The sequence below is a fragment of the Nerophis lumbriciformis genome, linkage group LG20, assembly GCF_033978685.3.
Source record: "Nerophis lumbriciformis linkage group LG20, RoL_Nlum_v2.1, whole genome shotgun sequence".
Classification (NCBI taxonomy): Eukaryota; Metazoa; Chordata; class Actinopteri; order Syngnathiformes; family Syngnathidae; genus Nerophis; species Nerophis lumbriciformis.
In genome coordinates this window covers 26,172,238-26,189,002 of record NC_084567.2, presented here as the reverse complement: position 1 = coordinate 26,189,002, position 16,765 = coordinate 26,172,238, and the positions used below count along the sequence as shown (strand labels likewise).

The window sequence follows — 16,765 nt, the reverse complement described above, 5'->3', positions numbered from 1 at the left end:
AGGTAAACATTGATGATTTGTGGTGCTTCAACTGACTGCGAGTCGCACGGCGTCGTGTCAACTTTTACAGTGGGGCCAATAGTACGGCCATACTGCAAAAACTGAAATCTAAGTAAGATTAAATATCTCAAATAAGGGTGATATTTGCTTATTTTTTGTCTGATAAGATAATTCTTCTCACTAAGCAGATTTTATGTTAGAGTGTTTTACTTGTTTTAAGTGTTTTGATCCTAAATGATCTCAGTAAGATATTACAGCTTGTAGCTGAGATTTTATGACCTATATTGAGTAAACGATGCTTGAAACTAGAATATCAACTGTTGCAAAGCTGTGTTATCAACACTCACAAGTATAACACTACTTTTTTAAAGTAATAATTTCTTATTTCAAGCATGGAAAAAAAAATCATGACTTTGACACAATTGTGTCTCATAATTAAAACAGATGACAGCCAAATGGACTTTGCTGTTTTATTTTCAATGAAACAATAGAAAATACATACTCATATAGTAGTACAGTTGTTATTATTGAGAATATACTTATTTTAAGGTATTTTTGGGTTCATTGAGATTAGCTAATTTTACTTGTTTTGGAAAGTCTTGACAAGCCAAATGTTCTTGTTCTATTGGCAGATAATTTTGCTTAGTTCAAATAAAATACCCCTAATTTTTGTATATTTTTTTCTTGTTTTTGAACACTGACTTTCTGCAGTGCATGTCACTGCCAAGCTCCGTTTGATTGGTGAAATGGAGTCAAACGTCCATAGTGCTTATGTGGGTTTGGTGGAACTGAACCGCTGGAAGAAGTCTCTCTAACAGGCCAAAACAAATGCATGTTTGCAAGTAGCAATCAATTGAATATAAATAAATATAATGATGATATAAATAAATGTAGCGATCGGAATGAAACTCATAGTGACGCCGTAAAAGTAGCATTTCATCTTCACAAAAATACTTAACTAATTATTATTACTATTACCATTCTGAAAAGTACAATTTAGTTATTTAAAATGTTACGTAAATATAGAAGTTAAGTGAATGTAACGAAGTAAATGTAGCGCAAACTAGTGCACGATACTGTGGAAGTGCAGATTGGTGGAGAAATACAGGTTTAAGTATGAAGGAAGGTTATGGAGTATTGGTCATAGAGTATACCTCTGTGTTTTCAGGCTGGGCAGTCTTGAGCATGTCTGAGACAGCGCCTGCAAGGTTCTTGGCAGCGCCAAGCAGCTGCTGTCCATTTCCTCCTTCATCCTCCATGAGCGCCGCCAGTAGTTTGACGCCCTTTGACATCTCAGTCAGGTTGGAGGAGATAGTGGTGACAGCACAGCCCACTGCCGTGTAGTCTGTCTCTGCCGGGTCACCTGAGGACACATGAATTCATCAACCTACAACACTTGGGTATTAATCTTCAGTTTTAGAAGCAGCTGGTCATGCCCGGTTAAGATTGTAACAAGTGTCTCTCCATTAAAACATTTTAATGCTCAATGCTTCTAGGTTAAAGTTAATTCATATTGGTTTTCTATATGTTTATACTTATGTACTGTTTTCTATGGTTTTAGATTTGCATTCAACCCTTAAAGCTATGTTGATTCCTTGAAAAAATGTAAAGGAGCACAAATATAGACTAAAGCAATACATCTTCTATATCTTTACCTGCAGTCAGGTTAACCATAGAGGCAGTGCCTGCTGTAATGGCATCCACCTGAGAATGGATCTCATGTTTGGACTCGTCCATCTTGTTTCTCCGCCAGGCTTGGGATGCCTTGAAGATTAGAGCATGTAGTAAATCTACTATTTAGTGTTCGACTTGGTCAAAATGTTCTCTCTTAGTGTGAGTGAACTTACAGCATCAGTTCCCAAAGGAGGCAGGGTATCGAAGTCATCAAGAGAAGCGTGAGCAGCCTGGACAGCCTGCATACTGGAGTTGATGGTTCCAGTCAGGGCTTGCTGAGCTGAAGTCTACACATACACATCTGTATTACTAGCAGTCATATATATATGTATATTATATACCAACAAAGATACATCAAGATCATATGGAATAATACTTGATCAACATGGTTGAACAAATGAGGTTCTCTGTTTTGATCAATGGCAACAGGAGAGTTTTACAACAAGTCATGGCTTTTCCTTTAGATGATTCAGTAATTAATCAGCAGCATTTAACTGCTGGCTTTATTTATGTAACAGAATGGATTAACAGTTCAATTGTACCTTAAGGAAAATGTATTTATGATGCTGAGTTAGCAATGTCAAGGTTGCCACTTTGGGGCAGTAAGGAGAAGGGCTTAGTATCATGTCCAATTTCCCATATCAATTCGGTTTCAATTCATTAGGTTTGAAATTGATTAATCACGATTTGATTCGAGTCAATATACACTTAAATATTGAAAATGTCAAAATACAAAATACCAATGTACTTTGTTTTATCTCTTCACTATAATCAACTCTGGACAGTTCAACATTTCTTAAAAGTTAAAAGTCAAGTGAAAGTGTATGTTACTTGTATTGCAACATTTCATTACTACAAATTGCATTCAAGTATTGTTTCTTCAAGTGCAAAATAATAATCCATCCATCCATTTTCTACCGCTTATTCCCTTCGGGGTCACGGGGGGCGCTGGAGCCTATCTCAGCTACAATCGGGTGGAAGGCGGGGTACACCCTGGACAAGTCGCCATAAAATGAGCTATTCTTCTGGGACTCTTATTTTGTTGGCACAGTCAGACAGGATGTAACTCACAGTAATTTTATTGTGAAGGCTGGAAGTGTGCCATTGATTTTCCTGGCGCATTTGATGCGTAGTGATGCGTGCAGCAATTTGAATATGCAAACATGCCGTCCTTTCTTCAATGGCGCTCTTACAAGATAGTTAAGTTACAAATATAATCAAATCAATATTATGCCTTGCGAATCAAAGTAGCAAAATTTTAAAGATATTGATCCATAATCTATCAAATCAAGTATTTTACTCAGCCACTGCAAGGAGATTGATGGATATATTTAAAGTGGAACTGCACTTTTTTTTAATTTGGTCTATCATCCACAATCCTTATGTGAAATAAGAACACATATGTTTTTCTTTTCTTCCTAACTCATAAATAAATGCTAGCAAAAGCTAACACTGGAGGTAATGGGATTCACTCTATTCTGCCTATAAATCAATCAATCAAAGTTTATTTCTATAGCCCTTAATCACAAGTGCTTTAAAGTGCTTCACAAACCACAACAACATCCCCTGGATCTGAGCCCACATAAAAGCGCTCTAAAAACATTCAAAAACCTCAATCAATGTATTATATATCCATTGTAAGTATATATAGTAATGTAATGTAGTAACAGGCATATTCATACTAACATGTAATGTTTATGTAGTTTGGTCATTTTAAGCATACAGTGGTGCATTAATTTCACAGATGCATCACTACGTTCTCTTTTCCTACAACAACAACTACTAATACTAATTATGGCAGACTCCCTGAGAGCCACCAACAACTACTTTTGGACAAATGATGATCTAGGACCTTGTACCGTATTTTTGAGTTTGATTATATAGAGGATGAGCGACATGTTTTAAAAGCTGAGTGATAAGCAGATCCAGCAAGTAGCACTATTGCTAAGTGCTAAACAAGAAATACAAACTACAAACAAAATAAAACTATCACTTACTGTACAATATCTGCTCTCCCTGGAATGCCAACTGATGGGGTGTTTATATCTTCACGTTTAGATGAAGAATTAATCATAATCCTCACACAGGTAAAAAAAAAAAAAAAAAATAGAAAAATGAAATACAGGTGGGCTCAAACAAGCGTATTTTTGTGTCTTTTTCACGATCTCCGGCTCTAATTTGAATGTCAAAGTCGACCAACTTCTCGGCTAATAGCCACAACCTTCTACTATACAGGTGAGAGGCATGATTTCCATCCATCCATCCATCCATTTCCTACTGCTTGTCTCTTTCGGAGTCACAGGGGTGCTGGAGCCTATCCCACCTGCACTCGGGTGGAAGGCAGGGTACACCCTGGACAAGTCACCACCTCATCGCAGGGCCAAAACAGATAGACAACATTCACACTCACATTCACACACTCGGGCCAATTTAGTGTTGCCAATCAGCCTATGAGAGGCATGATTTATAATCTAGAAATAACTTTTACTAACTCAGAGGGGATGCAGCCGTTCACCGGCTCAGTACATCACTAGCTGCATAAGCTAGTTAACTCTATGTGATCCACTGTTAATTTTGACAGTAGGTTTCAATTTAGTTTTAGTCATAGTCTTTTGACGAAAATGTATTTTAGTTTTAGTCGACTTAATTCCTCAACATTTTCGTTGACTAAAATTACAATACATTTTGTCGACTAAAATATAAATTGTAACGGACAACGCATCTTTGAAGTTGTCTTGAAAGCACTTTTATTAATTATTTATTATTGCAGAGCATCTCGAAAGCTAAATTCGCAGCAAAACCTGCACTCCAATAATATTTCAATAAGTACATTTCACACTAAACCTTATTGTTTGTTATTGTTTTACATTAAATTAAGCATTTTTTTCAAATGTTCAATATTATATGACTAAAAGGGTAACATGAAGAAACAAATAGTTTGAATCTATATTATTTATAACTACACACAAGTGCACAAATAGCATTTTGGCCACTGTCCCGTTTAAATATAGTAACTAGTGTTATAAATCTACAACATATTAATACTGTATCTCACATTCCTGTCTTCCTTTGTTTGTTGTCAAGTTGTGCAATTAATAGCTGAACATTGTGCAGAGGACATTGATTATCGTGCACTGTACAAGTATCTTGCTTCTTAGTTTGGTGGGCAAGCTTGCCCATGGATGCTACAAAAGTAGTGGTAGAATAAGCAGTCTTGCTCCTTCTCTACTGTCTTTAATAGTTACAATAGTTCAGTACAGTATGAGTCAACATGTCTTATTGTTTACCGTTGCAAAGGTGAGCCCGTATCCTTCTTTTTCTTTCAATGTAGAAGACATATTGTATGGATTGTGTGTAACAATAATGTAGGGATGTATCAATATGAGAATTTCTTATCACGGATATTGAGACCAAAATTATTACGGTTATCATTGTGTTCATATAACTTTAAATTGGGGTATGTTGTTTTTAACGGGGGAAAGACGTATGTCTCTTGTTCTCATGTTAGCATTTCTTGTTTTTCATTTAAGAATTTAAGCGAACAAGCTTGCACAAGAAAGTCTGCTGTGAGTTTATCAAAGTGCAGTTAACAATCTTGGTTTTTAGATAATTTTAATTTAAAAGGGTAATACTAACCGTCGGGAGTTTTTCCGAAGTCATCATTATTACAGTTTATCGTTACACCCCTACAATACAGTTTTGTTTCCCAGTGAAAATTCAAAATTCAATATGATTGGATTTCGTCTCTGTCACCATTTTTGTCTCGTTTTTATTTGTCAACTAAATTGTCAATGTTGTGATTCAATACCGTCCTATTTTAGTCAGGGGGGAAATAGATCATTGACTATAACTAAGACAAAATCTTTTACTCAACAAAATTAACACTGTTGTGATCACGGCGCCATTCAAAGTAGTTCCTCTGCATTAGCGCTTACATTAACAATAGCGCTAATAGTTGGTTAATTTGCAGGCTACGACATACAAATGGAGTATTGTTGGGAGTTTGTGGATGTTTTTTAGAGGGCTTTTTTGGGCGGAATATATGCCTCTCATTAGCTGTAATGTTACTAGAGATGTCCGATAATATCGGACTGCCGGATATTATCGGCCGATAAATGCTTTAAAATGTAATATCGTAAATTATCGGTATCGGTTTCAAAAAGTAAAATTTATGACTTTTTAAAACGCCGCTGTGTACACGGACGTAGGGAGAAGTACAGAGCATCAATAAACCTTAAAAGCACTTACTTTGCGTGCCGGCCCAGTCACATAATATCTACGGCTTTTCACACACACAAGGGAATGCAAGCATACTTGGTCTACAGCCATACAGGTCACACTGAGGGTGGCCGTATAAACAACTTTAACACTATTACAAATATGCGCCACACTGTGAACCCACACCAAACAAGAATGACAAACACATTTCAGGAGAACATCCGCACTGTAACACAACATAAACACAACAGAACAAATACCCAGAACCCCTTGCAGCACTAACTCTTCCGGGACGCTACAATATACACACCCCAATCCCCCCCCAACCCCGCCCACCTCAACCTCCTCATGCTCTCACAGGGAGAGCATGTCCCAAATTCCAAGCTGCTGTTTTGAGGCATGTTAAAAAAAATAATGCACTTTGTGACTTCAATAATAAATATGGCAGTGCCATGTAGGCATTTTTTTCCATAACTTGAGTTGATTTATTTTGGAAAACCTTGTTACATTGTTTAATGCATCCAGCAGGGCATCACAACAAAATTAGGCATAATAATGTGTTAATTCCACGACTGTATACTGTGCATCGGTATCGGTTGATATCGGAATGGGTAATTAAGAGTTCGACAATATCGGAATATCGGATATCGGCAAAAAAGCCTTTATCGGACATCTCTGATTGTTACCCATCTCGTAGAGATTTTAAATGACTGTGAATAATAGGAAAAATTCCCAACCAAAATCCAGTTCTCCTTTAAGATGAGTTCCTGGAATGCATGTGTACCAAGCTTGATCAAGTCTTTGCAACATGTAACACACAAGACATACTAGCGACATTTCCTTACCAGAGGAGGCATGTGTCCTCGGTGCATCTGTCCACTGGTAATGTGCTGCTTGGCCTGAGGCATGGAGCCCATCTGGAAACTCTCGGGACCACCGGCTCCTGAGCGCATGATGGCTGGCAGCGCCACTGAACCCGTCTCCACCCTGCCCACCTTGTTGAACTGCTGCTGCAACACTGTTGACCTAAACGAGACAATGCACTGATGCTATACGGTGTGCGAGACAGGGGTATGACCTGAACAGGACAATTTACTGATGCTGCACAGTGCGAGATAAACTAGTATTACCTTAAAGGGAAGTTGGAGATTAATGGATATGTTTTAAAGGAGACTGCACTTTTTTGGAATGTTGTGTATCATTCACAATCCCTGTGTGAGACAAGAACACACATGGTTTCATCCTTTTTCTGCATTCTAAACTGTAATATACGGCTTGTAGTAGACGGCTTACAAAGCAGGTAACAGGGATGAGATCTATTGTGCCTATAAAGCGCTCTTAAGAACATCCAAAAACATCCATCAACATTTTATATACATGCTGAAAGTATATACCATATTTTTCGGACTATAAGTCGCAGTTTTTTTCATAGTTTGGCCGGGCTCCAGTGCGACTTATATATGTTTTTTTCCTTTTTTATTATGCATTTTCAGCAGGTGCGACTTATACTATGGTGCGACTTATACTCCAAAAAATACGGTACATTATGTAATGTAGTAAAAGGCACCTTCATATTATTTTCTTTAACAAAATACAACTTCTACTAATTATTGCAGACTTCATGGACTGGATGAGCTACAAGTTTTAGACTCTGAGTGATGAGCAGATCCAGCTCTAATGAAACACTAAGCATCATGCAGCGGTATTGCTAATGAAAAAACAAGAAACACAAACTCAGAGCCAAATAAAACAATCAGTTGTTGTGCAATGTCTACTCTCACTGGGATAGCGACTGACGGGATGTATAATCTTAGATGGAATAATTATAATCTTGACACAAGAGAAAAAAAAAAAGTGGGCGCAAACAAGCTTCTTTTCATGTCTTTCTTTTTAGAGGGCTTTATGGGCGCAAGAGAGGACTCCAATTAGATGTATTGCTGGCCACTCTGTACTTGCCATCTATTACAAATTAGAATGCATAAAAAAGAGAAAAACCTGTGTGTTCTTGTCTTACATAGGGACTGTGAATGACAAGCAAAATTCCAAAGAGACAATTTACTGATGTTGCACAGTGCGAGAGACACCAGTATGACCTGAACAGGACAATTTACTGATGTCCCACAGTGCAAGAGACACTAGCAAAATCTGAACAAGACACATGACTGATGTAGTATGGAAAACATATGAAGGAACATATATGCAATGCAGAAAATAGAAGGAAATACCCTTAATGATTAAGCAAATCAATTAGATTTGGACTTAATAGTAAAAGACAGGGTATGTATTCTTGTATTTTAAAAAGTAAAATACAACAAATATATATTGGCATTTTTATTATACATGTATTCTGAAAAGCTGTTGATTGTTGAAGCCTTCATGTTGAAAAGTGAACTTACTTTTTAGGTGACACAGAGTCCTCCAGCATGGTGGACTCTTCATCTCCCTCCAGGCCAAAGTGGTCCTTGCTTTTTTTCTGGCAGCAGTGAAGACCATATACAGTAAATTATAATATTTTGAAGAATTATTAGGGAAAGAATAACTAAACATGGAAAAGAATGGATAGTAGAACAAGACGTCAAGGACACTCACTTTCATCTGTGTTCCCAACCAAGTTTGGCATATTATTATCTTCTTTTTTCTACCTAAAGATACCCACTTCATATTTCTGTTTGACATTACATGACTTTTTTAACCCGGACGCATGGGAGCAAAAAACAAAGAGCAAAACAAATATATTTCCAAATATACATTAACTTTCCTCTGTTGCTTATTTTTTTCAATTTCACAAGCTGGTGTGTTGCTTTTAGATGGGGGTCGGGCACAGCAGGACACGCTGCTTGGCATGTTACAACCTCTAAAAGTGTCCAATTAGATCAGAAAAGTGGCTAGATTTGTCAGTAGTCGTTTCATGGAAAATGATAATCTAGTGAGGTCTAAATCCTAGCTAAATATAGCAACAAGGTCACAAAGTTGCAACACTGATCACTACCGTGCCATCTATTGTGCAGACTTGTAATGACTAACTGCATTCACAGACAGTCCCATTATAATGTGTTTATGAGCGAGCACATAACAGGTAGCAGATCTAATTATGGCAAACCTAATGTATTCGTGGCGGGCGGCATCAAATAAATAAAAGTATGGGAAACACATATGCATGGTCTCTTCATTGGTAAACATTGATAGTTAGGATGAAAATACAATTTGTGCATGTCACATTCCAAAAATAATCAATGTGTTACCTTCTTGAGAATGATGTCAATGTATCCAGCAATGAGTTGGGCTATCTGCTCTCCTTCAGTCGTCTGCACAGAGTAGTAACCGTCCTGGTAGTCTCCAAAGTCCTAAGAGTACAGGCTACATCAAACTAAGGCTATAGTGCATTTGATATATAGCATCATTTTGTCATACATTAAAAGATGAAATGCTTCACACTTGACTTCATCTCTCTCACACACTCACTTGCCATAAACTTTTTTTCAATAATCAGTGAAGTGGCTATTTCGTTTCAGGGTGGTCCCTGATAGGATTTTTAATGAGATTTTCTCTTCAAAGGCCAATAGCTGGCGCCCCCTGGTGCCAACAAGTATTAACAAATAATTAGGTTTATATCGGCTGCTCCGGCTTCCTCCCACCTCCAAAGACGTGCACCTGGGGATAGGCTGATTGGCAACACTAAAGCCTTAGTGTGCGAATGTGAGTGTGAAAATATATAGATATATACACATATATAAATACATACATATACAGTATATATATATTTTATTTTTTTCACATTATTACGTACATTTTGAGCACAAATCAGACTGAGTCACCAAAGCATATAGGATGATTTGTTTGGAATGATATCACGAAATGATACTTTGTTACGGGCAGTGTAACAAAGGCCTACAATAAACAACATAGTACACTCCAACCCACTTCTCCAAAGTGGGCTGGCTCAGGGTGGAGGACAGAGTAAAACAACTTGCACTGAGCCTAGTCTATAAAATTCGCTACACCTCCCTGATACCGAAGTACATGTCAAACTACGTCCATATCGTAAATGACCACCATAACCACAACACCAGGGGGAGCTCCACAAACCAAGTTAAACCCAGATTCCAATCTAACAAAGGTCTTAACTCATTTTCCTTCTATGCCACATCAATATGGAATGCACTCCCAACAGGTGTAAAAGAAAGTGCATCTCTATCCTCCTTCAAAACCGCACTAAAAGAACACCTCCAGGAAACTACAACCCTAGACTAACACCCTCCCCCCACCACATCCCACCTCTCCGGATTGTACATAATCAAATGTAAATAATCAAATGTATATACTTGTTCTTATGCTTTCTGAGCTCACTATGTTCACTGCTCGCTGTACATATCCTACCAAGTCAGACCTACACTGTTTCAATGTCCATTTCTCAGATGATATAATTGTTGATGACTGAAGTGCTGATATCAACCAAACCTAACCCCTCCACATCCCACCCCCTGGATTGTAAATAATGTAAATAATTCAATGTATATACTCTGATGATTAACTTGTGTGATGACTGTATTATGCTGATAGTATATATTTGTACCATGAATTGATTAACGTGGACCCCGACTTAAACAAGTTAAAAAACTTATTCGGGTGATACCATTTAGTGGTCAATTGTATGGAATATGTACAGTACTGTGCAATCTACTAATAAAAGTTTCAATCAATTAATACACGAAAACTGGGGCAAACATTTGCTGATGGAAATCCAGATACCATGAAAAGTTTGGTGTAGGCACACCAAGGAACGCTTTTAAAACGTGTCATGGCTGCTTTTTGTGAGTTGTGCATGTTGAGTCATGTCAGTCAAATTACGTCAAGTATCGCCTCAACAGCAAGAAAAGGAAGCATTACTGGGATAAGTGGAAAGCACAACAAAGCAGAGCTGGAATCAAGGCAAAAATAAATAGAATGTAGACACTTTGAGCTCCAAATAATTAAATAATGTCATTAGTCATTAGTGTGTGCAATGCACAGATCATGGTCGTATGTATCTTTTGCAGAAAGACCTCACCAGGGTGAAGCTTTTTGGAGAAGCAGCCCAACGTTTAATGTTGGTCAGGTTCCATTCCTGGATCACTTCCTTTGTTTTCTCGTCCACCCTCATCACACACTCTTTGGTGATGCCCAGGAGACGAGGCACCAGTTTGTTCTTGCCCTTCATTTTTTCCTGCAAGAGCTTTCATGTTAATAATGCATGTATACGGTAGCATTACCCACACAGACTTCATACCTTGACCAAAAAAAACGACACTCCATAGGTTTTTAGAGACCTGGCCTGTTTCACGTAGCTGACTTTGGCTTCAATCTCTGTCATATTCTGGCAGTTTTTGTGTGCCTGCAGAGAAAACACAATTATACCAGTGCCGCATATTGCTATTGAGGCCACATTGAAAAGAAAAACAAAGCAAGTAAAAATTTATACAGATACAAAAATTGGAATAAAGTCACCATTTTGAAATCAGAATTCACTCACAGGCTGTGTAAATACAGAATAATCATTGCCTTATATTGTAAATACATCAGTGTGAGACTAGCAGTCAGCGTCTATTTTATTATCTTTTATTGTAAATATACTGTACCTATCTTTTATAATAAATACATCAGTGTGAGACCAACTGTCACTGTCTGTTTAAAAGGAGACTGCACTTTTTGGGGGAATTTTGCCTATCGTTCACAATCATTATGAAAGACATGACGGCGGATGGATTTTTTTTTAATGCATTCTAAATATTAAAATAAATTCGATCAAAAGTCCGCGTACAGTGGATACTAACAGATAAGTAAAATTCTGCCTATAGAGCTCCTAAATATATCCAAACCACCATTAGGGTTTTATGTACATAATGTAATTACCGTAATTTTCGGAGTATAAATCGCACCGGAGTATAAGTCGCACCTGCCGAAAATGCATAATAAAGAAGGGAAAAAAAACATATATAAGTCGCACTGGAGGATAAGTCGCATTTTTGGGGGAAATGTATTTGATAAAACCCAACACCAAGAATATACATTTGAAAGGCAATTTAAAATAAATAAAGAATAGTGAACAACAGGCTGAATAAGTGTACGTTATATGACGCATAAATAACCAACTGAGAACGTGCCTGGTATGTTAACGTAACATATTATGGTAAGAGTCATTCAAATAACTATAACATATAGAACATGCTATACGTTTACCAAACAATCTGTCACTCCTAATCGCTAAATCCCATGAAATCTTATACGTCTAGTCTCTTACGTGAATGAGCTAAATAATATTATTTGATATTTTACGGTAATGTGTTAATAATTTCACACATAAGTCGCTCCTGAGTATAAGTCGCACCCCCGGCCAAACTATGAAAAAAACTGCGACTTATAGTCCGAGAAATACGGTATATATGTAATGTAGTAACACGCACATTTATAATAACATTTAATATTTACGTATTTTGATTTTTTAAGCAAACGAGGCGCATTAATTTCAAAAACACATCACACCGTTTGCTTTTTCTTTCTTCATTACTGATTTCTACTCACTGCAGACTTGATGAGAGCTTACTAACATAATAAACATTACATACTGTGCAACGTCTGCTGTCATTAGAATGCCGACTGCTGGGATGTTCATACAGTATATTCCCATTTAGATGAAAAATGTGTCATAATCTTTGCGAAGAAGACACACACACACACACACACACACACACACACACACACACACACACACACACACACACACACACACACACACACACACACCCTTACAAGCACTTTTCGTGTCGTTCTCGCCAGTTCCAGGTACTATATGGCAGTCAAATTGTCCCAACTTGTCGGATTATATTCTTACCCATCTACATTTTTAGGTGAGATACGTGATTTATGATCGACAATAAACTTACAAGGAGCAACGAAGCAAGGAAACAGCAGATCACTCGATGATGTAAACATAGGGACAAACGAAAGTGATTATGTTGTCGCTTTAAATAGTTTTTATGCATTTGTGCTCTAATAACAATATCACTAATACCTGCTTAATATTCAAGTCACAAAATTTTGAATGGTTATTTATCGGATTTTATGGGCGGAATGGTGGAGCTCCCATTGGCTCTGCTGTAAGCGGACTTTTATTTACATTTATTTAATACTAGTTAGAATGATTTTTTTTTTTAATTCATCCTTCGTCATGTCTTTCATTATGATTGTGAACAATAGGCAAAATTCCCCGAAAAAGTGCAGTTCCCCTTTAAAGAGCTACCATATACGACACATATAATATGGGACATTATTCCTTCATGATCTATTAACGTATTGTTCTTTATTCTCATAAACTGCTCACAATAATGACTATTTCATAGTCTGAGACTAAAATGTAACAATCCTGATCTGTAACGCGGGTGTTTACTTGGAATATACAGGCTCCTTTCTTGCAAAATGACTACTGTATTGTCTAATATTGCCTTGTAATGACACAGTGAGACAAAACAGATATATTTGATGGAATACAGTATGCATGTCAGAGTGGTGTGTAGATAAATAATTGTACCTGGAAAATCTTTTTCTCTCCTTTGTGTTTGATGTACTCCTTGGGAAGGAACTCTTTTAAACTGTAATCAACAAATCATCAAAAAGGGTTAACATTCATACACGCTGTAATCATAACTAGCATTGTGACGAGATCCTGCATGATTAAAATGTGACGATATTCCTCATTTATAGAACGCAGTCAGAGCCAGATCCAGATCCGTTTGGCCGTGAGCGAGCGATTGGAACCAATGATAATTTTGTTGACTAAAAATTGTCAACTTAGTTATCGTCAACAGCCTATTTTTCCTTGAAGAAAATAAGACGATAAAGAATCACAAAAATGCATGTTGACTAAGACACTGACAAAATTAACTGACATTTTAGCCAATGAACAAAAGTGAGAATAAAACGTTGACAAGAGAAGCAATCCAATCATATTTAATTTTGTCCTGTTGATGGGTGGGATGAGTTCGGAATATATCCAATCACAGCTCTTTACCAGCTTACATACTGTATGAAAGAGGGGCCAGGAATTAGTTACGAAGGAGAGCTAATCAGATGCTTTTCTTTTTGAGATAAGAACTTTGATATCACACCGCCAATACAAAATAAATGGCTTTAACAACATGTTCCGCATCATAATATGTGTACACCTTGGAGAAAAAGAAGCTATAACGCCATCCGCAGGTGAGTCATCGTGACATCTACACAACTGTAAGTTAAAGCTAATTCTACCGTATTACTTCTTACAAAAAATTGATCAAGGAATTATCTCTGCTTCAAGAAATTATTTATTTAATGGTAAAACTAAAAGCATGATAACTTTTAATGTGGTCACACACATGTAGCAAACAGAGGAAGTAGATGCAGTGTTTCTTATTAATCTATTTATATACTTAAGGCATACTTGCCAACCTTGAGACCTCCGATTTCGGGAGGTGGGGGCCGTGGTCGGGGGTGGGGCGGGGGGCGTGGTTAAGATATATATATATAAAAAATACTTGACTTTCAGTGAATTCTAGCTATATATATATATATATATATATATATATATATATATATATATATATATATATATATATATATATATATATATATATATATGTGTGTATATATATAAATAAATAAAAGAAATACTTGAATTTCAGTGTTCATTTATTTACACATATACACACACATAACACTCATCTACTCATTGTTGAGTTAAGGGTTGAATTGTCCATCCTTGTTCTATTCTCTGTCACTATTTCAGAACACACACATTATACAAATATACATTATAAAATCAATAAGAAAACGGGAGCTCTAATTTAGGAGTCTGAATTAGGATCAGAAGTTCCTATATAAACATTGCGTACTCACGTCGCCTTTTTGTATTGATTACTGCAGCTGTGCACTGGATTCATTCACAAATACAAACTACAACTCACAAACACTTTAGAGTTAGGCTCCACCATCAGAATGTGTACTTAAACTTATAAAGATCACATGGATATTATTCAGTGAGTTGATTCACCAAAACTAACCTGTTATACAGGAGGAAAAAGCACACAGGACGTTTCAATTGTTCACAGACTGGTCGCGCTCATCAGAATGACAAGACACTTCCGGTCTGCAGGTGATAGCATTCAATTGGGAAGAAACGCCCTACTGCCCCCTACTGACCAATGTGAATACTGATAAATGTGTAATGACAGCTCCAAAAACGAATTCAAACCACAAAATAAAATAAATAAATCAACACAAAAATGTGACACATTATGGGTGGGTCACATATGCATGTACAGTAGATGGCAGTATTGTCCTGTTTAAAAGTGTCACAACATTGCTGTTTACGGCAGACGAACTGCTTTACGGCAGACGAAAACTTGACTGCTGTTGTTGTGTGTTGTTACCACGCTGGGAGGACGTTAATGAAACTGCCTAACAATAAACCCACATAAGAAACCAAGAACTCGCCCTCGATCATTAGCTGTTTACATTGTGGGAAAGCGGACGTGTGAACAGGCTGTCAACACGTCACTCAGGTCCGCATGGAGCTGGAGGGGGCGTGGCCTCCAGCTCCGCCTGAATTTCAGGAGATTTTCGGGAGAAAATTTGTCCCGGGAGGTTTTCGGGAGAGGCGCTGAATTTCGGGAGTCTCCCGGAAAATCCGGGAGGGTTGGCAAGTATGACTTAAGGCGGACATTTATTAACAAACGAAAGGTTCCAGCCACCCCGCAAACCTGAGTGGGACAAGTGGTAGAAAATGGATGGATGAAATGTGCCCTGCCACATGTGTGTAATTGGTGCTTCCAGTTCTCCTGCGCTCATAAACAAATGATGATGAAGGCATGCATCGTAACTGCGTTTGACAACACAAATACATACCTGCTTGGCCAGAGATGTAGCATATAATAATTCTAAAAAATGCCTGATATTTATTGGCATTTACCTGTAGAGCAAAAAATTACTAACTACATCATTAGTGACCTTAAGATCATGCTCCTTTTGTGTCAAACAAATGCTTCGCACGTAGTCTAAACAAAGGTGCGTTCAAATAAACTTTAAAGAGGCCTTATCTTTTATACATTATTTTTTAGTCGACCCACTTTACTGTAATTTTAGCTGACCAAAATGTAATGCGATTTTGTTGACTAACACTAATTCAATTTGGATGACAAAAATTAGAAAAAATCTAAAATACATTTTCGTCAAAAGACTTTTGACTAAAACAAAATTGCAAACAACTGTCAAAATTAACACTGATTGGAACCATACATTAAATGCTTTGTGCACGCTACAAACGGGAAGCAAGCGAACAGCTCGCCTCGTGAGTGCACTATTGATTTTATTATACATTTGATATCTACGTTGAAAAAAGGGAATAAGTAAATAATTTAAATATGAATTGACATTATTACACTGTCATCCTGTGTTTTTGTTTGTTTATTTATAATTGTAATCAAAATGTAATCTTTTTAAGGGAGCTGTTTACAACTTGCTCAAAGTTGCATTTTTCCAACCAAAACATGTATCAATCACACCACCGGCGAGCTAATGTTACCATCAGTGGTTTAACACAAGGGTTCCCAACCTTTTTTGACCTCGTGGCCCAACCTCTGCATGACAGAGGGGACCGGGGCCCACTCCAGTATTAACACTGAATTAGCAATCTTACTCTTGATTTTAATCATATTCAACAATTATATCTAACCTACTCACAGTTTAACATGACATATCTAACACATAAACCTTATGCTTGAATAAATACTAATCAATTATACTGCAAATATATACTGCTCAAATAAATAAACTAAATTAATAATAAATATGTTTAACTAAACTG

General features: G+C 37.1%; 1 protein-coding gene across 2 annotated transcripts in view; it reads right to left on the bottom strand.

Annotated features, from left to right (window-relative positions):
• Window positions 1–16,765, bottom strand: part of tln1 (talin 1) — a 169,581-nt gene that overhangs the window by 82,993 nt on the left and 69,823 nt on the right. For both annotated transcript variants that reach the window (XM_061980700.2, XM_061980701.2), the window contains exons 8-16: window positions 13,457–13,517; window positions 11,159–11,263; window positions 10,940–11,095; window positions 9,135–9,236; window positions 8,289–8,365; window positions 6,738–6,918; window positions 1,848–1,961; window positions 1,656–1,764; window positions 1,155–1,363 (exon numbers count right to left, since the gene is read on the bottom strand). In XM_061980700.2, coding sequence (XP_061836684.2) covers window positions 1,155–1,363; window positions 1,656–1,764; window positions 1,848–1,961; window positions 6,738–6,918; window positions 8,289–8,365; window positions 9,135–9,236; window positions 10,940–11,095; window positions 11,159–11,263; window positions 13,457–13,517 — 1,114 coding nt within the window. The remainder of the gene's footprint in view (window positions 1–1,154; window positions 1,364–1,655; window positions 1,765–1,847; window positions 1,962–6,737; window positions 6,919–8,288; window positions 8,366–9,134; window positions 9,237–10,939; window positions 11,096–11,158; window positions 11,264–13,456; window positions 13,518–16,765) is intronic.